The sequence below is a fragment of the Clupea harengus genome, chromosome 6 (genome assembly GCF_900700415.2).
Source record: "Clupea harengus chromosome 6, Ch_v2.0.2, whole genome shotgun sequence".
Lineage (NCBI taxonomy): Eukaryota > Metazoa > Chordata > Actinopteri > Clupeiformes > Clupeidae > Clupea > Clupea harengus.
In genome coordinates this window covers 28,811,589-28,835,092 of record NC_045157.1, presented here as the reverse complement: position 1 = coordinate 28,835,092, position 23,504 = coordinate 28,811,589, and the positions used below count along the sequence as shown (strand labels likewise).

Here is a 23,504-nt window from a genome sequence, read left to right as displayed (position 1 = left end):
CAAACAAACCTTGGCTGCTGATGTTTCAAATAGATGACATCCTCTTCGTAGAATTCGAACACATTGGCTGATAATTGTGATGTCTGACATTAAAAAAAGGTTTTTTTTTAAGGCTTTGGAGGGCGGAGTCAGATTGAAGCTTCACGGAGAATGAAACGTGGTTGGATAAAGTTGGCCGTGTCGTCATCGTTTTCAAGAAAAACTCAACGAAAGGCTTGTGTTTTCTAAAGTCTCCACTCTGGAACTCATTTTCAAAAATCTGCGTTGGCATTTTCAAAAATCTTCAAAAACGTATCTGTTTTCGCAAAGCTACTTTTTCACAGTTTTTGTGTGCACGGGCCCAAGAGACTTCCATGGCAGCTAGCAGATCACATTCCACAGGTACAGATTTGTCTTCCATAAACTCAGGTCTCAATTGAGTCATTCATAAGGAACTGGCCAAAGGACACCAGAACTGAGAGCCTCATTTGGTGACAAAAATGTTACAAACAAAAAACAGATTTTAAACAAGTCTTTAATTGAAGGTAAGGTGTTACACCCCAGCAATAAGGAAGTTTCTAAAATCGTCACACACATACACACACACCTGATAATGAACAGGAAGCTAGTCTTCGTAGACAGCAATCTTGTCTTGGCACACACATAAAACTATAGAAGCTGAAGTTACAAAGCCATCATACAGCGTCTGAACATGATCTGTGGAGTTTCAGGAAAGAAGGATTTAGGAGGCCACCAACGAATTGTTACTGATACAATAATGCTGTTCATTTTTGTACAGTTCTGCCCTATTTAAGGGGTGTGTTTTAAGGCTTCATGACCAAGAATCTGGCAACAGAAGTTAATTTCAGCTGTGTAATATTAGTCAGTGATGGGCCTGTCAAACCATTTTTGAACCTACCAATGCAGACACTCTTTGTCTGTAACTTCAACATGCTAAAGGAGGCCTTCATAACTGTGCATGCATTGCTTGGTCATTGGTATTGAGCTGATCAAAATGTTTGTTTTGTGAAGACAACTTGGAAGCCACCACATCTCTCATAAAAGTTTGAAGCATTCAGAAAATAGTATGGTACATTTTAGGGGTTGTATTGTGAGTTTTGGAATGGCAAAGATATCCTTGCAGATGTGGAATACATATTGAACCCTGGTCTACATAGAAACGTACAGTAAGAATTGATCGGTAACAAGCATAGGGAAAGTGAAAGTTGCACAAGAAATAATAATAGAAGTGGAAACAGAGACACAATTCTTATCCCTTGTATAAACAAAAACAATTTGATTGAAAAACAGGCAGAGCAAAAAGGAGGAAGCAGAGCGTGTGGTTAAAGCACACCCTCATCAAGAAGTTTGTTTATGCCATCACAGATCTTCCGCAGGTAGAGTCTGTACTCCTCCGAAGAGCCGTAGAGTTCAGCAAGGAAATCCACGTCAGCAAAGTGGTTGAAAACATGGTCGATGCGCCCGTGCGAGCGAGTTGTCAAGTGCTGCTCCACCACCTCGTGCAGCAGATCTCGACACTCCAGGAGTAACTCAGAGAGAATGTTCCTTTCGAAGGTGTAGTCCACCTCGTAGAAACTGACTGCTGTCATGGCCGTCTGGTTCATTTTCTTCTTGAAGCGCTCCACTGTTTCCAGCTCTTCTGGGCTAAACTGCTGGTTGCGGTAGAGGATGCCGATTTTCAAGGCGATCTTGATGACGTCTTTGACTATCTTGTGCGCCTCCTTCTTGCTTTTGGTGTATTCGCGGCTGGCCCTGTACAGCTCGTCTAGGATCTCACTACTGGTGTCATCTGTTAGGAGGTTGGCCACAGCCATGGTAGCCATCTTGCTCAAGATCTTCTTTTGGGCTTGGAGGGCCAGACTCTTTGAGTTAAAGGTCTCCTGCCCTACAACACAAAAATAAGGGAAAGAGGTTAGTTTCTCCACTTGGGACATAGTGAGCCAGTGATCCATTGGGGATGTGAGCTTGCTGGTTAAGCCCAATATTATTTAGTACATGTTTATGCATCCATTCAAGTGTTCATAAGCGGTAATGCTGACACAATGAAAATTGAATAGGACGGGTTATCGGATGGAGAACCCAAAGACTGAGAGTGGAATGTTGGCTCGAACTCATGTATATCAGTCCAGTCTGGTGAGCTTTGAATGTCTCACTTCCCCGGTAGTTGCCATGTTTTCACAGTGTGAATCTAGATTGTTCTAGAACTCGCTTTCATGGACCTGCACAAAATGATGCAGAGGACCCTCAAGACTCACTTTGAAAGAATCTGAAAGAAGAATTGAGGCGACAGTGAGAGGGAACACATGGAGGAGGTGGTTTAAATGAGGCGGCCCCAGCCAAGGGTGTCTTTGTCTTTGTGTGAACTGTAGGAGGCGTGGGCAAGTGCTCATAATGGTTTTTATTTAGATACCACCCAGCAGCAAATTACACGGCAGATATCGCCAATTATGATTAAAGCTGGTGACAGCAGAAGGCTTTTATTCTAACCTCAAAAAAAAAAGAATCAAGCTATTTCTCCTTCTCAGCAGAAATGTTCTGAAAGCCACAACTGCCATTTTAGACCAATGGCTCTGTACTCTACTCAAAGTCACACACACATCAGCCATTATCTGTGAACCCCAGTCTCTAACACCCAAGCCAGAGCCAGGCAGAGTAATCCTATAAATCTGTGCTGTGCTGGTTTATTTTTTCATCAAATGTGCTCAAAGCCTTTGTGTACTTTTCTCTCTCGCTGTCCTCAGTGGGCCAGAGAGCCATATTTGTCTAAACTTGCGCAGCAAACCTGTCAACACAGAGGATGAAAAGGTTGTGGAATAATGCTCTTGTAGACAGGAAGTCCAGGAAGGTGAACATAGTTTTTGAGTAATTGTTGGGCTCAGTAGAGTGTCTACATTTAGAACCACGATCACTGACGTTTGAATGAACCTTTGGTCGAGATCAGGGACAAGAAACCCAACTTAACTTCTTTTGCTGGTTTACACTCTTCATTTACACTACTACTACCCTGACTGCTTACTTACTGTATACTCTCAAAATATCACAGAATTATTTTGTCTAAGGATATTTCTTCACCCAGCCTCAGTATTTGTTTTAGTTTCTGGGTGTGCCATTATGAGAGAGAGAAAAAGGATTCTCTTTTTTCATGAAGAATTCCATTAGTATGAGTTTAGAAAAGTGGAAGATAATATTCTGTGGCTAATCATATAAGTATCTTCCTGCAGTAGATTAGGTGGGAGAGTGAGAATAGGCAGCTGCAGATTTTTCGGTCGATTGCTTGGTGCTTACAGCATAAATCTCAAGATCACCATAAGATAGTCAGGAGATCCTCTACTGAGAACCAGTTGCTTTTCTACTCGATTAATCTGCAAGCTGTTGGGAGTGGTCGAGGTGATGACGAGACGAAAGTGGTGTGAATCCAAAACCAAAAGAGGTTAGCCACAGATCGGTTTGTTCTATCTAAAATGGTTGCATTCCTTTTCAACCAAAGCAGATATTGAGATTTTGCTCACCCTTATTTCTTTATTGACACGGCAAACCAAAATCTTTTTCGTGCCATATAAACAGTAATGTTACAGAACAAATCCTATCAATTTCATTTAAATGTAATCTAAACACATTAGCGGCACCCCATAATCCAAACAAACTTCTTTGAAGGGATTCCACAGAAAACCCAGTGAAGACTGTATGATGGCAGCGCCAGGCTACCAGTGGATGGTGACTTTCAAACTTGTATTGCATTGAACTCTCCAAGGGACATACAGCCAGTGTTTCTCCTAGCTGGCTAGCATTTGCATGTCCGTGCTGAGAGCACTGCTCCCTGTGCCTTTCTGTTACCTGACCTTTAATTGACTTTGCTGGATGACAGAGGAGCTTAAGCTCAGGGCTTTGTGCCTGAGTGTCTTTCACTTTGTGCGAATGTGTTTTTTTTTTTTTTTTACTGTGTAACTGTGAGTATGACTGTGTATGAATGTGCGCAGAACGGACATCACTGTAGATGTGCTTCAGAAAAGAACCACGCAAACCCAGAGCTCTTTACTTGAACAGACATCTTTGACCTCTGAAGCCTCGAATTTTCTTCTGGGGTTGCATGGTGCCTCTACTCTCTTCTGAGACAAGCCAACATCTCTCTATTCTGTCATTCATCCTCCTTCAGGGCTCCCATCCAATATATCTGTCTCTCCCTGTAGCACTCTCTGCAGGCTGTCAGGCGAGGATCATTCTTACATGCAAATGTTCCCATGCTCACAGCTGTTGTATTTCATGTGTAGATATGGGTTTTCAAATGTTTTCCTTTGCCTGTGGTGAATAGAATCAGGCACTAGATCTCACACAGCTGCCTTTGGATTGTCACAAGAATGTCAGAATTCTTCAGCTTGCAGCTAAACCTCTGAAGTTTTAAGAGCCTGATTTGGCAGCCATCACTGTCTGTCATGTGTGTAGATGCAGAGAACCGTGCTAGGCTCATTAAATATTATCAAGCACGGCATGATAATTAATGATCTTAAATAGGAGCCAACGCCAATTGAGGGAGAACTAAAGGAGCTTCACGGGGCTTAAGGGTTCTGCTTGATCCATGTCCAGATAGTAGACTTCCCCTAATCACAGTTTCACTGCTTTATCCCAAGGAAAACTACTAATGACGTGCTAATAATGTGAGACTCTGTAATATCCACGCCATTCAAATTTACAGATTTTTGCATCTAATTTGAATGTGCTCTGAAATTGAACAATGTCTGCCTATTCTCCCCGAATCACCACTTCCTGCTTTTTGGGGTGTGAATCAACCCCTTTGTCCCTGTGAGCTGGCCGCTCAGTCAGTATCTGAGGACGAGGTGGAGGCAGAGAGCTTCCCTCTGTCCTTTGCTATATATCTATCTGATGGCTGGTCCTTGGACTGTGCAGAGAGAACCTTCATGCTTTATGGCAGCCCAACGTGGTGGGGGAGGCCTGGAGGCGAGACGTACGTCATGTGATGGTTCCTGGTTCAGAGACGTGAGATGTGCACAGCTGTGGGCCTGGGTAAAGGTCAATACGACGGGAGACCGGCCTCACACTCACAGCATGTAGCGAGACGTCACGCCTCCACCCCAGGAATGGGCCTCAGTGTGGCAGTGAACAGAAATGTTGTGCGTGTGTGTGAGTGTGTGTGTGTGTGTGTGTGTCTGTGTGTGTGTGTGTGTGAGTGTGAGCGAGAGAGAGTCTTTGAGGTTACAAAGAAAGTTCTTTTTAAGTTCAGTGCCAGGCAAGAGTAATACCCCTCCCTTTCCTCCACTGAAGCCCCAGCCTCGACTCCTCGGCTGGCCTGCCATTTAGCATTTGTGTTATTGTGCAGTCTGCCCTCTAGACCTGGAGCACGTGGGGAGCAAGGTGAAGCACAACTAGCACTAATCCCCAAAAGGGCATTATTCAGCCTCAAGTGTTCTCACTCAGTGGGGTTTATTTCTTACGGTACAAACACCCTTGACCTAACAGAATATTTAACTTGCTGTATAATAAAGATGATATAAATGATTTTCCCTCTCTAGTTGCTGTGCTGATGAGGCAGACATAATGTTTAATTCTCGGGGTATTTTCCGATTCATTTCACATTACTATGCCTGATCCAGAAATGAATCTTCACAATTCATTATTTCTAAAATGTTGAATTTCACAGGCAACCCAGTGCAATGATGCCCCCGCCTGTACCTAAAATATGCACGCTGCGTACCCAAACAGTGGCACAGGATGACCTGGCAGTTTTGTTTTGATCCTAATTGGCCGAAACAAGATATAATAATGTGAAAGTAAATTCAAATAATATTGATTCATTTCAAATGCAAAAAATAAGAAACTAATAGTGATGCCCAGTCTAGACACTGGCAAGGACTCAATCTGGCACAACCCAACGCTGCTGCAGGGGTACTGATTCTGATCTGTGCACCATCCCAAGAGAGAGAGTGGACATGTACCCAAAACATTCACACATTAAAGGTCTACTGACAATGCCTGTCTTGACTACTTTGGCGAAAAGGTCATTCAGGTGCTTGAGACATTTAAAGACATACTTGAGGAACAGTATGACAGACATCGGCTTAAGTAACAGAATAAGCCCTAATGAGTATTCATAAACACATTGAAATCCATATGGAGGTGTAAGGCTGAGTTTCATTCTTTTAATGAGAGCATGTCAAACCAGATTGGGTTACTGTTGATGCACATTAATGAGCTAGTGATCAAGAAACATATTTGCTTCAGTGTTTCCAGGATCACCGCTTATTCTTTCTTTCCCAATGAATTTAAAAATCTGTGGATGTCAGCCTTCTATTATTGGGTTCAGTGCTAGCTAGTTAGCTAACTAGCATCTAAGTGATCTAAATGGGAAAGAAAACGTGTTTATAAAAAAACGGGAGTTTCTCCAAACCACAGCAAAATGAGAGCCTAATCTTGTTTTGGCTGGAGCAGTCCTTTAAACTAGCAGAGGTGCTTGTGCTGATGCTTTTTTGTGGCCATTACGTTTACATATCTAGCTGTATATTTTCCAGTATGTGACGAGCCTTCCACTGAACAAAAGTCAGTGGGACTGGGTGAGACTGCATGCTCTCGCATCATTACTGCATACCTGCTATGCCCTCACAACACATGGCTTTATGTGCATGTTACTTCAAAGGGCCACATATTTTTTTTAAATGACCAACACACAGGATTTTGTTGGTACTAAATAGCAATGAAATGATAAGCCCATTTTCAGTTCGGCCGTCAATATGATTAAAATATCTTACCTAAAAATTGTACCTATGTAATTAAAAAGGGGGGGCAGTTCCAGTTTCATGTATTTTGACATTTGGTAACTGTTGGACTGTACTCTGTTGAAGGCCGACTGATAAAACAGAACCGTGGCTATAGACCTATAGTATTTAGGGTATTGAGATTGCTAGCAGGTGGGGATCAGATATCCAGTTGTTACCGAAAACATCAATCAACAAAATCTTTATCTTCCATTGACTCTGTAACTCCTGTCGTATCACCTTATAGTCAGCTGTGATAGTGGAGACTCGCAATCAGAGGGATTAACACAAATAGTTTTGGAGACAAAGATAATGCCATGATTATGTGATACGTGTGCACCTCTGTCCCTGCAGAGGATATGCAGTCTAATGTAATCTAATGAGATATTCATCACTTTATGTGTTCTTGTATAGTTTGTTCAACACACTACTTCCTGTGCACTGCTTTCATTCCCATGTCTGATCTGTGTAGTTTCCATCTGTGGGTCTCCACTACTGCTGAGCAATCCCACTTTGAATGTTCTTTTGTAGAAGTAAAATTGCGAACTTCAAGAGAGCAAAGGCAGTCCAAATCACTTTTGAGTTTCATATGGTCTGTATTACAATAATGTTAGTCATTTCACATGTCAATTCAATTTAACTGGCGCACAATTTCCCTGTAATAATACTGCTGTCATTCTCATCTACAGAATGCACTCATGCACACACACAGTTTGTGTTCCACAGAATCTATATGAATACTCCAAGTGAGAGCCCTCAATTCAACTGGCAAACTGTTTCCCTGTAATAATATTGCTGTCATTTCATTTCAGAAAGAAAACACCAATGGATAGCCCCCCAAGCCTCCATAACATGTGTGTATTATTTAGCTAATATCAGCTGTGCTGTTAAGACACAACGGATGGAAATTGTTATGGTATTTAGTGCACACCTAAGTGACCTACAAAACAAATTTGGAAAAAACAATATGAGCAACAACCAAAGCATTATGCACAATACAACAATATGATTATAACAGTATTGTATATCAGATCATAGTACAATTAACAATAACTAGCAATATAGATAGTGGAGGGCTTGTGATAAATATATTAGAACGACAGATGATTCTGAAGAGGTGAGTTAAAGATGCTTTGTGATACTCGTAGGTCATCAGTGACCACTAATGAAAAGAGTGTTGATTTGCATCTCTTGCTGTGGAGAGAAGGCAAAGACAACAGATGCTCTTCAGAGAAACGTAGTGGTCGAGTTCTTCCTAGACCTCGATAAGGTGCATTGCACTGTTGGTACACCTGGAATTCATTCATTGTGTGATTTAATCAGGAACATACATGTGGTTTAATCAGGAACGTACATGTGGTTTAATCAGGAACGTACGTGTGGTGTACTCTCCAAGCAGAACAAAAGGAGCGACTGGTTCCTCTGACCTGTACTGCACAGCAACTATGGCATTCAACCTTCGAGCTACAGCCCTTTCAACCCGGCTCACCCTCAAACTCTTCAGCCTGGCTCAACAAACATCGGGAACCCTTCACCCCCAGGCACTGGTGTCTATGATGTCATAACTGGGCAAACATCTAGCTAATCTAGCATACTCCATTACATGGCTAAGCAATGGACGTTTAACTTTTGTTATTGCTGTGCTCATTCACTGATTTGATTTCAACCTTTACTAGCCATTGATGAGGTCATTTTTTGTTGTAGTTATTCATTTCCAAAGTTCCAAATTGATAGTTTAGTATGATTTATGAGACTGATTTACAGCTGATCTTTAATTTGACCACTATGGTCAATAACACACTTTGTGTGGCTCCACGATGTTGAACAGTTGATGCCTATCCAATCAGGTGAGATCACCAACATTTTATTGATGCTTTGTGAGGAGAGTAGTAATGTTTATGCATACATTATTCTGGTGCTGTTTGAGGCTGGTACCTATTGTCCCTACGGCACACAATGAAGGGAGACCATCAACTCATTTTGAAGACTGACTCCTCTACGAGATTTCATAGGTTATGGTATGCAATGGCTGAGTGCTGCTGCAGCACGATCCCATTTGCATTTTCTTGCGGAAAAAACTTCTATACGTTTACTGAAAAATAGCTGATGCCACTTGTGTTGTGCGCGTCACCCTCTACGGTGGTACAACTTTCTTGAGGGAATCCTATGGGCGCCCCTGTGCCAGTGTGTTGTGGTGGCCATGATTAAAGCACCACTAAGTCACACATGTCTGAGCGAGCGCATGAGTGGGCCCGTGCCTCTGCAGAGCAATGAGTAACAGTCACAGCCCTGCCGCAGGACGGGAGCGGACTTTGAAGCCTTGCTTCAGCTGCAACTCAGCCTCTGGCCTGAGAGTGGTTATTTTGGGAGAGGCGGAATCAGCCCGTTCCCTCCCTCCATCTCTCCCTCCCCCTTATTCCACGCAGCCTGAGACGCCTCTGCTTGATCGGCTCTGATAAAACTCTGTCTGCCTTTGTGTGTTTCACTTCAGTTGCAACAGTGATCCTTAGAGAGAGACAAGGCTTTTTTTTGCAGTGAATTCTTAATGCTTGTGTTATGTAAATAGTCCTCTTGGTCTGTATGTCTGCTTGTGTGTGTGTGTGTGTGGTGTGTGCACATGTGTATGGTAAACATGGGTGGTCAGTGTGTTTGTGTTTGTTTTTTGTCTTGTTGACAGTTGTGTGCTTTCTTGGATGACCTTGCAATCAAGAGACCTTATGAGGTTACCTGCCTGAGATCATTTGTTTTTGCACTGTCCCCTTTTCCGAGTTGAGCTGAATGTCCTTCTTAGTTTTTCTCTGACAATAATTGTGTTCTTGATGTCATTTTGTGGACACACTGGGGAATAAATGTGCAGTGATGTTACAGTTACACACCTGACAGGATTACCACCTAGATCTTAGGATGACGCTTGCCAGAGAAGATGGAGAACTGTCCCAATTTTCTTTGGCAACTTTTCTAGACATCCAGACAGCCTGCAGCCCACCGCGGCAGTGGAGCGTGTCATCTGGTGTAAATGACACCTGCTGTCTGTCCGCTCTACAGCCCTCACATACGAGCGGACACACGACTCACTAGGCGCCCATGACGGAGCCACACAGCTCCCACGCCGGCTCGTCAAAGCCCAATCAGACAATCACATGTGGCAGAGCACTGACAAGGGCGGGATAATTGACACTCACATTCCCATCACCCTTCCGTCTCCACTGCTGTGTGTGACAGTTATTATATTATGGGATGTGTTTGGCTGTGGTTGCATTGTGAATGAGTTTGTCCCGAGGCTCACTTGAGAACCTGGCATCACTACAAATTACCTCAGCAAATGTCAAAATGGTTCAAAGCAAATGTTTCATTCCACTATGATGCCTTTTAAATGGAGGCTCACTCTTCATATAGACAGCCTCCTAAAAATGTGCTTTAGTGAGTTCAGAATTTCGTCTTAGTAGCATATCTTTTAGTCACAAACATTCATGAAAAAGTAATATCCAAACGCTGAGTGGGCTGTCTACTGCGATACATCAATATATATGGACTGGAAGGACAATGTGGAACCAAGCAAACCCAAGGCATTTAGGTAAGGATCCAGAAAAATAGACTGAAAGCTTGCTTTGGATGAATCCCAAAGTAACCAGTGGATTTCTCCATCAGAACAACATCTGCACAGACACCAAGTTTCCCATTAGCGTATATCCTGGGGGAAATGTTTCCCTGATTACCCATGAGACGGCACTTCACTGAAAGACATTTTTGATTGAGTGGCCCTGAGTCAGTTGGGACCTACTGTAAGTTGAACACAACTGGAAACTATCAGAAATCCCTTATATTGAGTGTCCCAAATCAGTTAAAAGGTGAATGATCAATATGGTTAAATGTAAGGTTTACATTATTTATGTATAAACTATACTGGAAGTCGTATAACTGCCTCTCTAAAGGTAAAGGACTTCTTTTTTACTATTTTGTCCAAAGCGATGCACAGACGACCAGCAGAGACCGGAAATGCACCGGGCCAACTGCTTGCTAACCGGTGCACGACCACACCCCCTGAGAACCCTGGTTTGGAGGTGTGTCCATTGTATAAGAAATGTGAATTGTGTCATGTGGTAGCACAGCTTTCTCTTCCCAGCAGCAGTCTGCCATGAGAAACGGGAAACAGCTTGTGCAGGGGTGGGGGGAGCACTTAATTTAAAAGTTTTATTTTTGTAAACAGACATTTAAAAGCCATGTCTGCTTCCATTTACCAGTGCTGTGAGAAACAGGCTCATCTGTTTCACATTCAATGCTCCCCATCCCCCGACCCATGATCTGGCAATTACAACTGATGAGGCTCAATCTCAGCGCTAAAGTGAGAGGCTGCCTTTAGTAAAAACATCATTTCACTTATTTACAAGTTAATCAGTGCACAAGTAGCTCTTTGGTTTTGTAGATGGTTGTTTGTGACCATTACATAATGGGGTCTCTGTCACCCTCACCTCCGTTCATATCTGACTGATTCCTCAAGAGTTTATTGAGTTTAACACCTCTAGCTGTCATCGTCAGGATTTGTCACCATGCGTGAACCTCTGGATCTGGGTCCTAATATTTGAAATGGTCAGTAACTGTAGAGGCCATAGAGTTCTTCAAGGACATTTGTGTTTTACAGCGTGTGGAAAAAAAAAACACAAAATGTTTCCTGACCACTAAAAGCTGTCATCGTCCCTTTCAAACAGGTGAACACAACACAGAAACGCAGCCGAACAAACAGTTATGACAACTGACAGGCTGAAGGTCTGCCACCTCACAATTAGTCTGTGTTTTTCTCTTTTCAGCTGTGGAGCAGGAGAAAGACTGGCCTGGGGCGTCACTGTGTGTGCCAGCCTGGCGTCGGGGGGGAGAGACTGATAAACATGACTCCCTATTATACTGCAAAATGGTTTGGTCTTCAGGGTAGCCATGTGTGGAAAAAAGATGACATACAGGCAAATGGCTACGTTTTTAAAGACAAAACAGACATGCTGAGGCATCAAAAGAGCAAGGTGGGACATTTTACGTTTGCCTTGGTTAGTCAACATGTGGTTCCTATCATGTAAGCTATAATAGCCTACTACTGTACAGGTTAATGTTAGCTAGCTGGCTGGCTGGCCACTGCAGTAGACTATTTGTAACTTTAAGTGGTTATCTACCGGTTGGCAAAATAAAAATCAGCTAGCTTATTAAAGATGAAACATTACATTCGCTCACCTGGCCTACATGTGTCATCGTCAGTGGATTGTGTTTTACGTAACGCTGACTTTAGATTTTAAAGGTGATTGTGGACAAGTCTGTACTACACGCCTGTTTTTGAATGAGAGTCAAGTTGACATAACAATAAAGCATGGCGCCGAATACGCCAAGCCTGCGTAGCCTGCGCCAAGCCAAGTCAAGCATCTTTTTACTTAAATTAGGGTGGGGGGCGGGGGCCTGTTGAAATCATTTTGTCCCAGGCCTTGGCATCATGCGCGCCGCCCCTGTGTGTGCTTCTGCCCGACCCCGTATTTACTTGGTCATGCACTACTAGCAGCTTGTCAATTCCCAAGCCTCCAAACATTATGACTATAAATAAAGGACACTCTCACTCACCGACAGCACAACAAAACAAGCTGACTGAACCGAGGCTGCTCAAGTAAACCATGTATTTTAATGTTCTTGATTTCCACCTCTTGTGCTTGGTGTGACCTATATCAGTCAGACTCTTATTTCCAGACCCTCTGTGGTTATCTGCTGTATTCTGTATCTGCTGTCATTCTCGTTGACATCCACATACAGTAAGAATGTGTCGTAGTTCATCTAAAGGTGACTGAACTGCTGGTTGAGATGACTTAGTTGAGCTCCCCCATTGTTATATATGAGAGCAAACACTCCAGGAAAAAAAGGAAGCTGAAACTTATTATGTGTAAAACGCCAACTGACGTTAGTTGGAATTGCAGAATAGAACAGTTCTAGCAGTTCTGTTAAAAAGGCACAGCACAATTTAATCTTCTTTCGTTTTTGTTCTACACACATCACAAACGTCATATACAGCTTGCTTGCTTACTGTACTTTGTGTTGTGCATGTTTCGTAAACAAGCTGAATTGTAAGGGAGTTTCTAGCAGAAAATAGTGACCCAAACAGCAAATTATCTCTCCAAATAGTTCTCATTCAGATAGTTCTTCACAAGCGCTTTATTTATGATGCACAATGGCAGCTTTTAGCCGATGTACCAAACTCAAGGTCATTCTCCTTCGCAGTATCACCTTCCACATGCCCATACAGAAGCAGAGAGACGAGAACCCAGGCAGCGCTACAAAGACAGCCATTGTCACTTCACGTCAGCTTTCAACAGCTATCACTATTCTGCAGCTCCCGAGCTCCCAGGCTTTAGTAATGAGTGACCTGCTGTGACTCCACCACCTTGGAAGCACATGACACCCCTACCCTACCTGAGGGGGCACTGGATCATGCTCCATTGAATGGGCTTATCTGAACCATGGACGCCACAAATTAGCTGTTAGCCATTATGTATGCATCAAAGCAGTTTGTCATCCTTAAGAGCAGTTACATTTTAAACCCTTTAACCATTATTATACCATGCCTTATGATGTGGATATATTATTAACTAGGGATAAAGTCTGAAAGTCATTCCAATGACTGTTTTGTTTTGTGGTGCCTTTGACTTGAGTGACAAGAGGGGAAGGGAGACACACAAGAGACAAACTTGAAGGAGATGCCTTAGGAAATGAATACGCCCCACATGAGTTTACATGAAGCATTCACTTCGTTTTACTACGGGGTAGAAAGACTTATAGTTCAGAGTTTTGAACCTTTGAACTGATTAAGGCAAGGCAAGGCAAGGCAAGGCAAGGCTTGTTGTGTGCCACTGTGTGTCAGATGGCTTCTCTGTCACCCAGTGCCCTCAATCCATCAGTACTGCCCAAACCGTGCCCACATCAATAGACCCAAGTGAGGGACAAATAGAGCGGGCCCGGCATCGATTTGTTACAGTGCCACAGCCGATGACAGCCTTCTGTCCACAGGGCAGTGTTTTTTGTCATCACTCTTTCTTGGCACTGTGAAGGACTGTCTCGCTCCTACTGAAGGGTGTCAACACCCCAAGAAGAGCGCCGACAAGCACTGTGAGCCGCCGATGAGGTGTTGAGTTTTATCGTCACGTCAGTTTCACAGAATTAATTAAAGAGATTAGACCACAGCACACATCCCCCACATCCCCACAATTCAAGAGTCCCTTGCTTGTTGTTGCTTTGGAGCTGCAACATCACACCGTTTGATGTGGTCACTAAGCCTTGATCTGTGATCACACAAATAAGATGTTTTACATAAGCAAAACTCTTTGTCAGTCTTTGTCAGTCTTTAGTACAACCCCCACTCCACTCTATTTGCATCTTCTGCGATGATGAGAGAGCCTGCATGGCACCAGCTGAAATGATGTATGTATGTTTGGGGGTGAAGCTGCATAGGCCCCCATCGTGTTTCTACCTTTTCTTATCCATCTTCATCTTCTTCTTCCTCTGGCAAGGGTGTCTATGGCAGCCCCTAGAACTGTATGGTAGAACGTTTTTAGTTTTGGTACACTGAAGCTTCACGTCTGCGCCAACAGGTCGAAGTTGGAGGTGCGTTTGCGTGTGTGACTTTTGAACGTATTCCCGATTCCTTGGATTAAGTCAAGTTCAATGCACCCTATGATTTCTGCCTTATTCGATTCTCTGTCATATTGGATTTTATTGAAAAGTTAAAGTTATCATATGGATTTATGACATTCCAAACTGTTTGTCAGTTACAGCCGAAACGCGGCGGTAAAACCACCAAACAGGAAGTGAGGTCATATCTCAATCGCTTGATTTATTGACTCCTAAATTGGTATGTGGACATTGTCTTTGGTCAAATGACTCGAAATCTGCTGTGAGTGCTTGAGAGAATGAGAGTGAGAGAATGTAGACCACTGTAGAAATCATCTGCTAAAGTATTTACAGTAATCATTAGTGCAAATAACAAGATCATTAACTATGGTTTTGCTCCACATAGACTCTGCACATTGAATGTTCTAAAGCACAAGCTGCAGCTGTTCTCCACTGTGGTCTCAGAGGGTTTTTAAACTCACAATGTTAACACATTTGTGCAACTTACGTGTTCCTCGTTGTGTTTACACTAAACAATCTGGAACAATTAAAGGATATACTGACACTTTTCCCATTTTCATCCAAATGAATAAGTGAAATGTTAAGCCATCATTTTATACTGATTTCCCCAAAATCCCACACAGACTCCCCTTTTTCGAATTCAGTCCCATATATTAGAAAGAGGTGCATTTGTGGTTTTAAAGAGGCAGTGATGGCCTTTAAACACATGCTCTACATCTGCCACTGAGGTAAAGTTTCCGAAAACCGTATAACTTTCTGTAAGCCATATACTCAACAGATTTATGCATCTTCCCCTCTTTCATTTAGTCACTTTGCTTTTTTCTAAATCCTTCTTGAGAGATTCCTTGGGGAGATCGTGCAGTAGAAGTATGGATCGGAGGGAGGGTTTAGAGCTCAGTCTGTTGTTGCTGTGGAGGCGCTGTGTCGGGGTGTTGTCAGTGGACTGACTGACACTGGAGTGGAGTGGGGAGCACAGGGGGAAAAAACATCCCAGACGTGCTGTGACCTCAGCCTCAGAGTCTTCCCACTGTCTGCCCTGTGGAACAAGACACCGGGCCCCGGGTCTTTGAGGACCACAATGCTGCCTTCACCTCTGCGTGCTCCCCTGCTGCACAGTGAAAAATCAAGTCGCAGGGCTGCAAAGGAGAATGCTCTCTGATCTCGGGAAGGCTTTTCTCAAGGTTTAGCATCGATCGCTAGCCAAGCCCTCAGGGATAATCAGAGACCTAGACTTTTATCCCTGCATGTAAAAACAGCAAGCCGTCACAATCCATCTGTTAAATGCATTCAAGTAGAACTTAGTAAGCTGACATAAGTAAACTATGCTACACTGTTGTACTTCTGTTTCATGGCATAGTTGTTAGGAGGCCATACCTGCCAGCAATGTATCATTGTGTAGATTTTAAAATAGAATTGGATGGAGATTTAGCCAACCTTGGATTTAGCCAGTCTTGCAGCAATATAGGTTTAGAAACACGGTGTGTGCCAGACCTTACCAGCAAATGCCAAGGAGGAATTCTCACTGTAATTCTAAATTATGACAGCTTAAACAGCATGGAAAAACATTCCAACCGCTCCTGGGGTTTTATAGGCTTGATTCAAGTGCGGCAGCCGTTACCTATTTTAGCCTGGAGCAGTGGGCTTCATATGAAGGCTAACCATTAGCATATCCCTGCGCCTGGGTGCCCCTGCGGACTCCAGGTCTGGAGAGGGGAAATGTGACGCGCTCAGTGCAGCTGCAGCTGCTCTCCCCCCGGGACACTCTGTGTGGATGAGCGACAACATATCTGTCTGTTTACATGCACCTCTCTCCTGAAGCAAAGACGGCGCCTTGTCCGTTGCTTTGCACGTTTAGCCATACTAAAATGCCATTAACTAAGATGATTTTGGTGGCTGCGGTTGAAGTGATTATACGCTTTGCCTTGTGTGTGTGTCACTCTCTCTCCTGCAGTGTTGGTTTTGGCTGTGAGACAGTGAAAGTAATGTGGGTGCTACTGTAATAACCGTCGTGGACTGGCCGTAACTGTAAACTTTAATGACAGACAGTGTGATCCTGCTCAATAAAGATGGCTGGCAGCAAAGCTGGAAGTCTGTCCTGCCTTGGGCTTGGCATGACGGCACGGCATGCCTCATTTTTTCCATGTGAGATGTCGCCATTTTCCCTATAAACACAGACACAAGGAAAAAGGGAAAGTAACGCTGAAAAAAAGACTGAAGGAGGAAGAACAGAGAGGTGATAAAAAGAGATGGAAAAGGTAAAATGGCAAAAGAAAGAGACTGAAACTTTAAAGGATCTTCAAAAGCATTTCAGAGAGTATGCTACTTCTCTCTTCCCACTGGTTGTTTTGCAGCTCTCATAGGTATCATTTGGTTTACACTCACAACACACACGCACGCACGCACGCACGCACGCACGCACACACACACACACACACACACACACACACACACACACACACACACACACACAAACCCTCTGATATTTCCTCCTCCACATGTTCAGTATTCCTGTCTGTCCCTTACAAAGGCAGAGTGGGCTGCTCCTGTCCCCCATACATGATTGTTAATTCAGTCTGCTGATGCTACCACTGGCTTAAGCGGAGGGACATGCTCTGGCTCCTGAAATCCAACCAGCTCCCTCCCTCCCTCCCTCCCTCTCTCTCTCGCTCTCTGTTTCTCATTCCCTCTCTCTCCATCTCTCTCTTTCCAAGCTCTCAGTGTGGGACATTGGCCACTTATGCTAAGCAGAGACAGCAGGTATGACATGACCACTCAGACTAATTAAAGAGCTGCGCATGGTACTCCATGTCAGCTGTAATTGCCACCCATCCCATCCCCAGACAGCACTGAGCCCAAAATCAATAGCTGTGAACACTGACCTGAGACCAGGCCTTTCATGACACTTTGGGTGAACTATCTGACCTCTCCGAAGGTTTCCCTTACACACTGAGGTCTAATACGATAATAATACGAACAATCTTTTATGACTCTATTCAGGTTGCCTCTTAATGACCTTGTTTTGGACTTCGAAGTGAAAATATGTCAGTCACAGCAGGAAGTGTTCAGCTGCTGGGAGAGAATGTGTTTTTCATTCCGGTGGTTTTGCTCAAGGAAGTGGGATAAAGCTTGCCTTCACATTTAATCACAAGAATGTATTTGCATAAACAAATAGCACAATGGGTATTCATTTATTTTATTTATTTGTTTCTGTTCAGTAGAAATGAATGATGAACACCCCAATAGTGCTGTCTTTCTGAGCTGTATTTTATTACTGTACTTAAAAAGTTGTGATATGTGATATATGACCTACCCGCTACACCGCTAAATCACTTTGGAGTGTATTTGCCACATACTGAGCTCCGATCGCATTAAAAGGCTTAATTTTTTCCCCCCAGTTAGTTGGCTTCTCTCACTGCTTAAAGCAAAAGTAAGTGTCTGTTTGTATTAAGAGGTGAAAACATCTTCACCCTCCTCCTCCTCCTCCGCCTGTTCTCCCGCTCTCTCTCTCTCTCTCTCTCAAAGCTCTGACTGATTAAGAGGTTCTCCGTGTTCCTTCTCTCAACACAGGAGACCTCTTAAGGAGCTGCTCATGCGTAGGGTTACCCGGAGATATCGTGATGTGTTTGTGTGAGTGTGAACAGGAACACGAGACACTGTTAAAAATGGAAAAGATCAGTGCCCACAAAGGCCAAGATCTCTATCTGCCAGTGAAACCTACCGCTCATTAGGAAGCCAGAGTGACTCTGTGCCGATCATAACGCTGAAACTAGCATGACACAATGGAACATTTCTGGAAGTCATTTTTTGATTGCAGGCAAGATATCGTTTGGCGAGGGCCCCTCCAGGCTTCACCGTTCATGGACTCAAAAAGAGTGTGTGTGTCTAGCGTGTGTGTGAGGCTGCCATGCCAAACGGTGGGGAGAAGAACAGCCACCGGGCCTCAGAGGCGTTGGAGCCGATAGACCCAAGCCAAGGCTCTGCATGGGGCAGCTTCATCTCCAAGAAAGCTTTCAGCGAGGGGCTGCCAGTTTTGCCCCATAATTCTGGCCTCCATTTGTCTGTTGGCTCAGTCGAGGCAGGCAGTGATTCAAAATGGACGCTTTCAAAATCTAAAAAACCAATACGTCTCCATAAACGTACAGCATATTAATTAAGGCAGTCTTTCAAAATAGGGCCTTGTCTGAAATGGTGGGTCTTTGAGGTTTATTTTCAGCGTATTTTATCAGGGAATGGTTTGGTGACGGGAGTATGGGTGTGTTTACATCTGTGTGTTCCTCAATGTGTCTGAGTACGGGTCCAAATATTGGACTACACCTCGGTTTCTCTGCACCCCTCAGTAACACAGCCAGCTGTGGTCATGAGGGCTTCCAGACGTCTTCTTCTGCACTCCACTTATCTGCCTGGAGCACTGAAAGTTCCCATATTTCTATCTTTACATTTGGTTAAACACTTCAAACATGTGGCTTGGTTAAACAGTTTCATGACGTGATTGAAGAAAACTAAAGACACTTAAATGAACTCAGTTCGTTTAAAGTTTGCTCTCACTCTGCTTAAAAAAAAGCCTGGATTAAGTGACAGTTCTAAATTTGAATATACAAAAAAATAATGTATGACTTCTCTTGTACTTTATTTACTTTACTTTATGTAAATGTGTGTGTTTATGTCTTGTACCATAATTGTATGTCAAGTTTGATACATATGAGTGTGTCTGCATGTGTGTGCATGTTGCTGTGCGTGTGTTGATCTGTCCTTCACTTGGCTCATGTTCATGGCCAGTGCAGTAATATTTCTCTTTCCCTTGAGTGTGAACAGCTGTGGAAATTGAGTGCATATTTTTTTAATGTCTGTGTTTTTGTGTGCATGCATGCTCACTTGTCTGTGTGTCTATGCGGTGTGTGTGTGTGTGTGTGTGTGTGTGTGTGTGTGTGTGTGTGTGTGTGTGTGTGTGTGTGTGTGTGAGAGAGAGAGAGAGAGAGAGAGAGAGAGACAGCAGAGGCACTCTGGGGAGCACAAAAGCAAACATCCCCAAACACACCGCGAACTCAGCCTCTCTCAGGTGTAGCTTGAACGAGGCCATTGCGAGTAGTCTCTGCGGGGAGAGAAGCATTTAATCGAAGAGTTCCACTTTCGCCAGAGGCTCTTAAATGGAAAAGCCCTCCTCATCTCTTGTGAAAGCTGCTCCACGCCTGAGACCGCCCTCCTTCCCGCAATCTAACGAGCCTGAGTCGGGGGGGAAATGACTGTGGTCCACCTCCGAACGCCAGCGGAGAGACTGGCTCAGCAGAACCCTGGGTCACTAATGGCTTCTGCTATGAACACAGGGCTCTGTTGCCTGTCGGAGGCCTCGTAAAAAAGGTCTGGCCCGAGGAAAATGTTTCCATGTTTCAGCGGCCGCTATGTCTCTTAAAGCTGCGAGACTTGCCTTTCTGGGTTTTTGTGTTTGGCCGTGTGCCACGAGGAGGAACGCAGGCCCGCAAACAGACTGTCAGGGTTTGACAAACGCTGCGAGAAGCAAAGGGGTGACTGTTTACATCCCGCAGAGACGCAAGCTGGCGTTTATAGCCGCCATGCGGCACTCACTACCACACAGGAGTAAAGTGGGTTGTTTTGGGGGTGGGGGTTGGGTGGGGGTGGGAATCACTTTCCCTTGCCTTGGTCTTTTCCAGCGAGAGAACCCCACCCTCCACCCCACCCCCTCCTCCCTATTTTTTTTTCTCTTTTCGTGAGTTTGACAGATTTTCCAGCGTTAGTTTCTGGCAGCACATGCAAAGCATGGCCTGGGTGCAAAGCGGAGCCTCCATCTGCAGAGCAGATTAAAGAGCAGGCAGTGGCGAGCGGCGAGCGGCGAGCGGGGCAGGGATCCTGTGTCAGCCCCTCATTGCTCAAGCATCTGGCACTGCCCATGCTGCCAACATGGCGCCTCGTCTGCCCGTCCTGATCGAGCACTTTAAATAATATGTGTCGTTTTTATTGGGTGCCTGTGCGCCTTGGCAGCTCCCATTCTAGACACACACGGGGGAAGCGGGGGCCTGTGATTGTGGCCTGTTTTGATAGATGGACGTGCCATCCTGTAGGGGAAGTACCCCGGCCCCATCATGCTCCAGTGAGGATGTCAGTTTGTTTAAGCTGGCCCAGTGGAATGTGTCTCTTCCCCTTTGGACATCCAGGGGGCCCGTGTAGGTGATGTTTGCGGAGAGGGTGATGTTTGCGGAGAGGATAGTAGAGAACTCTGAGCGGGACTTTAAAGCTTTTGTGATTTCACTGGAATAGAGAGAGCGTATATTGCAGGGCTGATGCAACAAAACACAGGCCTTAGCTCACAGAGCAGTGTTCTGAATAAAAAGCAATGCTTCCCTGACAAAAAGGCCACATAAATCAAAGTTCAAAGGATACTGCAGAGGAGCACAAAAGTCGGCATTCTTCCCTGTCCATTTTTTCTTACTTATCTGTCTCTGTATAAACAGACAATTGCCAGTAGCAATAGTGTAGTCCTGTGACAAAAACAATTTCCTTTCATGGCTATTGCTGACTGCCCAGTATACATGGAGAGAATTTTCAGCGCCTGCATCGAAACTTCTGTGTACACTAACAAAAATGCATCATGTTGGGGGAAAATGGTTCCACCTAGCATCTGCAGATTTTGTTCCTTTTCTGCTGATGACAATCTGTGTTTATGAATCTCTTTTAAAAAAAAAAAGCGGAAAAAAAGGACAATTGCACCAATTCAAGTCACTAGGTATCATATGACGCCAATGTATTCATTTTGGAGAGCTTCAAACGCTGGACAACCAAAGTCAGTGTTAGAATGCTGTTAGGGCCCCTTCAATGAGAGAGACCCAGATTCACCCGGGCCGTTTAGAATAGAATCTTTGTAGAGCGCACGTGTAGCTAATCTAGTCATGTCCCAAAGTGCTCATCGTGAGGTCAGTTTAACTTTAATGCTGTATGAAGTGTGTGTCTCTGATTCCCTGCCCACCAGCCCACATGAAGAGAACGAGTGAGGCTTGGATTGGGAGTTCTTTCAGCACTCAGACGTCACCTTTCCCAGAAGCCCAGAAGCCATGGACCCATGAGCACAGAGGCTGGTAAAGGATGGCACCATTTGAAAATGATGAAGTATTCTGGCTTTTGTGGAGCTTTGTCATTAGAATATACTCCTTGCCATGCTACAGCCAATGGGTTTGTCTCCATGGGAAGACCTAGCCCACACAGAAGTGCACATGCTTGCTGTTCTGTAAAAGGCTTTGGAGAAATGCCTGTGCTAAATGTCAGAAGTATGTGTGTGTTTGCCTCGTATGCAAAACCAGCAGGAGCTAACGGAAACAAATGAGCTCATAGCAGTTTTCCCCCCGAAAAGTGCTATAAAGGACACCTTCTTTGTGACAAAGAATGACACAGAGGGACAAATATCACCGGGGCTGCAGCTCTGGCCAAAAAGCCCCACAGTGAATCTAAACAGTGCGGAAGAGCAAGTGATGGCTCCCTGCGGGGGGCGGTGATATCCCAGATGCCCACAGCGTTGGACTGTTTTCCGCCGTGTACCGCCCCTGCTCTGACTCGAGCGCTCGGGCCATTCACAGACCTCGTATTATGCGGCTCCCTCCGCTCCGCTCCGCTCCGCTCCAGCATGGACTGACTGAGTGGCTGGGCTCCAGCCATGAGCATGTGCAGAGCATTTAAATGCTCTTTGGTCCTGGGCACCAACCTCTTCCACAACAAGCTTCTAACGACCCTTCCCCCTCCCCCAGTGAAGGGAATATTGATAGCGTTACAATCACAGAGCAAATTGGCTTTTAGTAGTCCATTGTGATGTATTGAAAGACTACAGACGCTGACACACATTGGTTGTGTTTCAATGAAGCACAAACAAGTGTCTGTCAGTTCAAATCCTTTACAGGTTCAACAACTTGACATTGAGAAAACGTAATCTAAGTTTTGAGTCTGTAAATATATGTATGTTATACTTAAGAGCAATAAGTGATTAGGAGGAAGACAGAGGCAAAATACATGGTGAATTAAATGTTAAACCAGTTAGTTACAGATTTAAACAAAACCTTCTGTCAGAATTGACAGTCTCTGCAATATTGGACATGCACATGTCAAATTCATATGAACTGTAAACGTAACATACATTTTATATGCGTCTTAATGTTTGGGAAGCCTATTTTGCAATGTCTTGCCAAATCCTGACATGTGAGCTTTTTTAATCCCCTCAAAATGTTTCATGTGTCTGAGTAAAGTGCTTTGGACAGTTTCACTGCTTACACCATTTGATGACCCATGGAGAATTCTCTGCTGACACTTAAATCATTACTGTGTAAGAATAGCCTCAAAGGAACGCAGGGAAGTACACCACACAAGCATGTAAGCCTCCACGCGCATCTCTTTTTTTCCACCATAGCATTAAATCTCTTCAGCCCTCCACGCTCACTACATAGACAGAGTCAAATAAAAAACCTCTCATCTCAAAACGGCAACAACAAAACTGTGGAAAAACAACATTTTCTGATGTGAGAGATGATTTTGGGTTGTTGATTAATCCCATGAGAACTTCCCGTGCAAAAAGGGAATCAATTAACTCAAGCAGCTAACTCATGTTAATGAGCAAACTAATGGCACGTGTCTCGGCTTGCCTCTGTAACGTTATCAACAGAGCCGGCGTCCACAGACCCAGTACCCAGACCCAGACCCAGACCCAGACTCAAAGAGACGGGGTTCCTGCTACATGTGGCTAAGCAGGGAGGTGTCCAGTTGCGAGAGCAGCGTTGTGGTTTTAAAAGCCCACTCACCTGGAGAAAGCTCCCCCTCGCTCAGCTCTCCAGAGTCTGAATCCATCTTCCCCTGAAGGAGGACTTTTTTTGTTTTTTTTTCCTGGAGCAAAGCGCCTCTTTGCCGGGGCACTGAAAACTCCTTTTCTTCAGCGGAGACACGCCAGCTGTCCGTGGTCAGAATGCAACTGCCAGAGAGGCTGCCTCCTATTTGCTGATCTCTCACACACTCTTTTTCAGTATTCTTTCTATCTCTCTTTCTCTCTTTCTCTCTCTCTCTCTCTGCTTTTCCTCTCTCTGATTCTCCCCTCTCTGTGTCTGT

The 23,504-nt window shown here is 44.3% G+C and overlaps 1 protein-coding gene across 1 annotated transcript; it reads right to left on the bottom strand.

Annotated features, from left to right (window-relative positions):
* Positions 1-496: 496 nt before the first annotated feature.
* On the bottom strand, positions 497-23,504 carry tnfaip8l3 (tumor necrosis factor, alpha-induced protein 8-like 3). The gene is made up of 2 exons (XM_012814830.3): positions 23,204-23,504; positions 497-1,885 (listed from the first exon to the last, which is right to left on the bottom strand). The coding sequence occupies exons 1-2, from the start codon at positions 23,247-23,249 to the stop codon at positions 1,323-1,325; spliced, it is 609 nt and encodes a 202-aa protein (XP_012670284.1). The 5' UTR covers positions 23,250-23,504; the 3' UTR covers positions 497-1,322.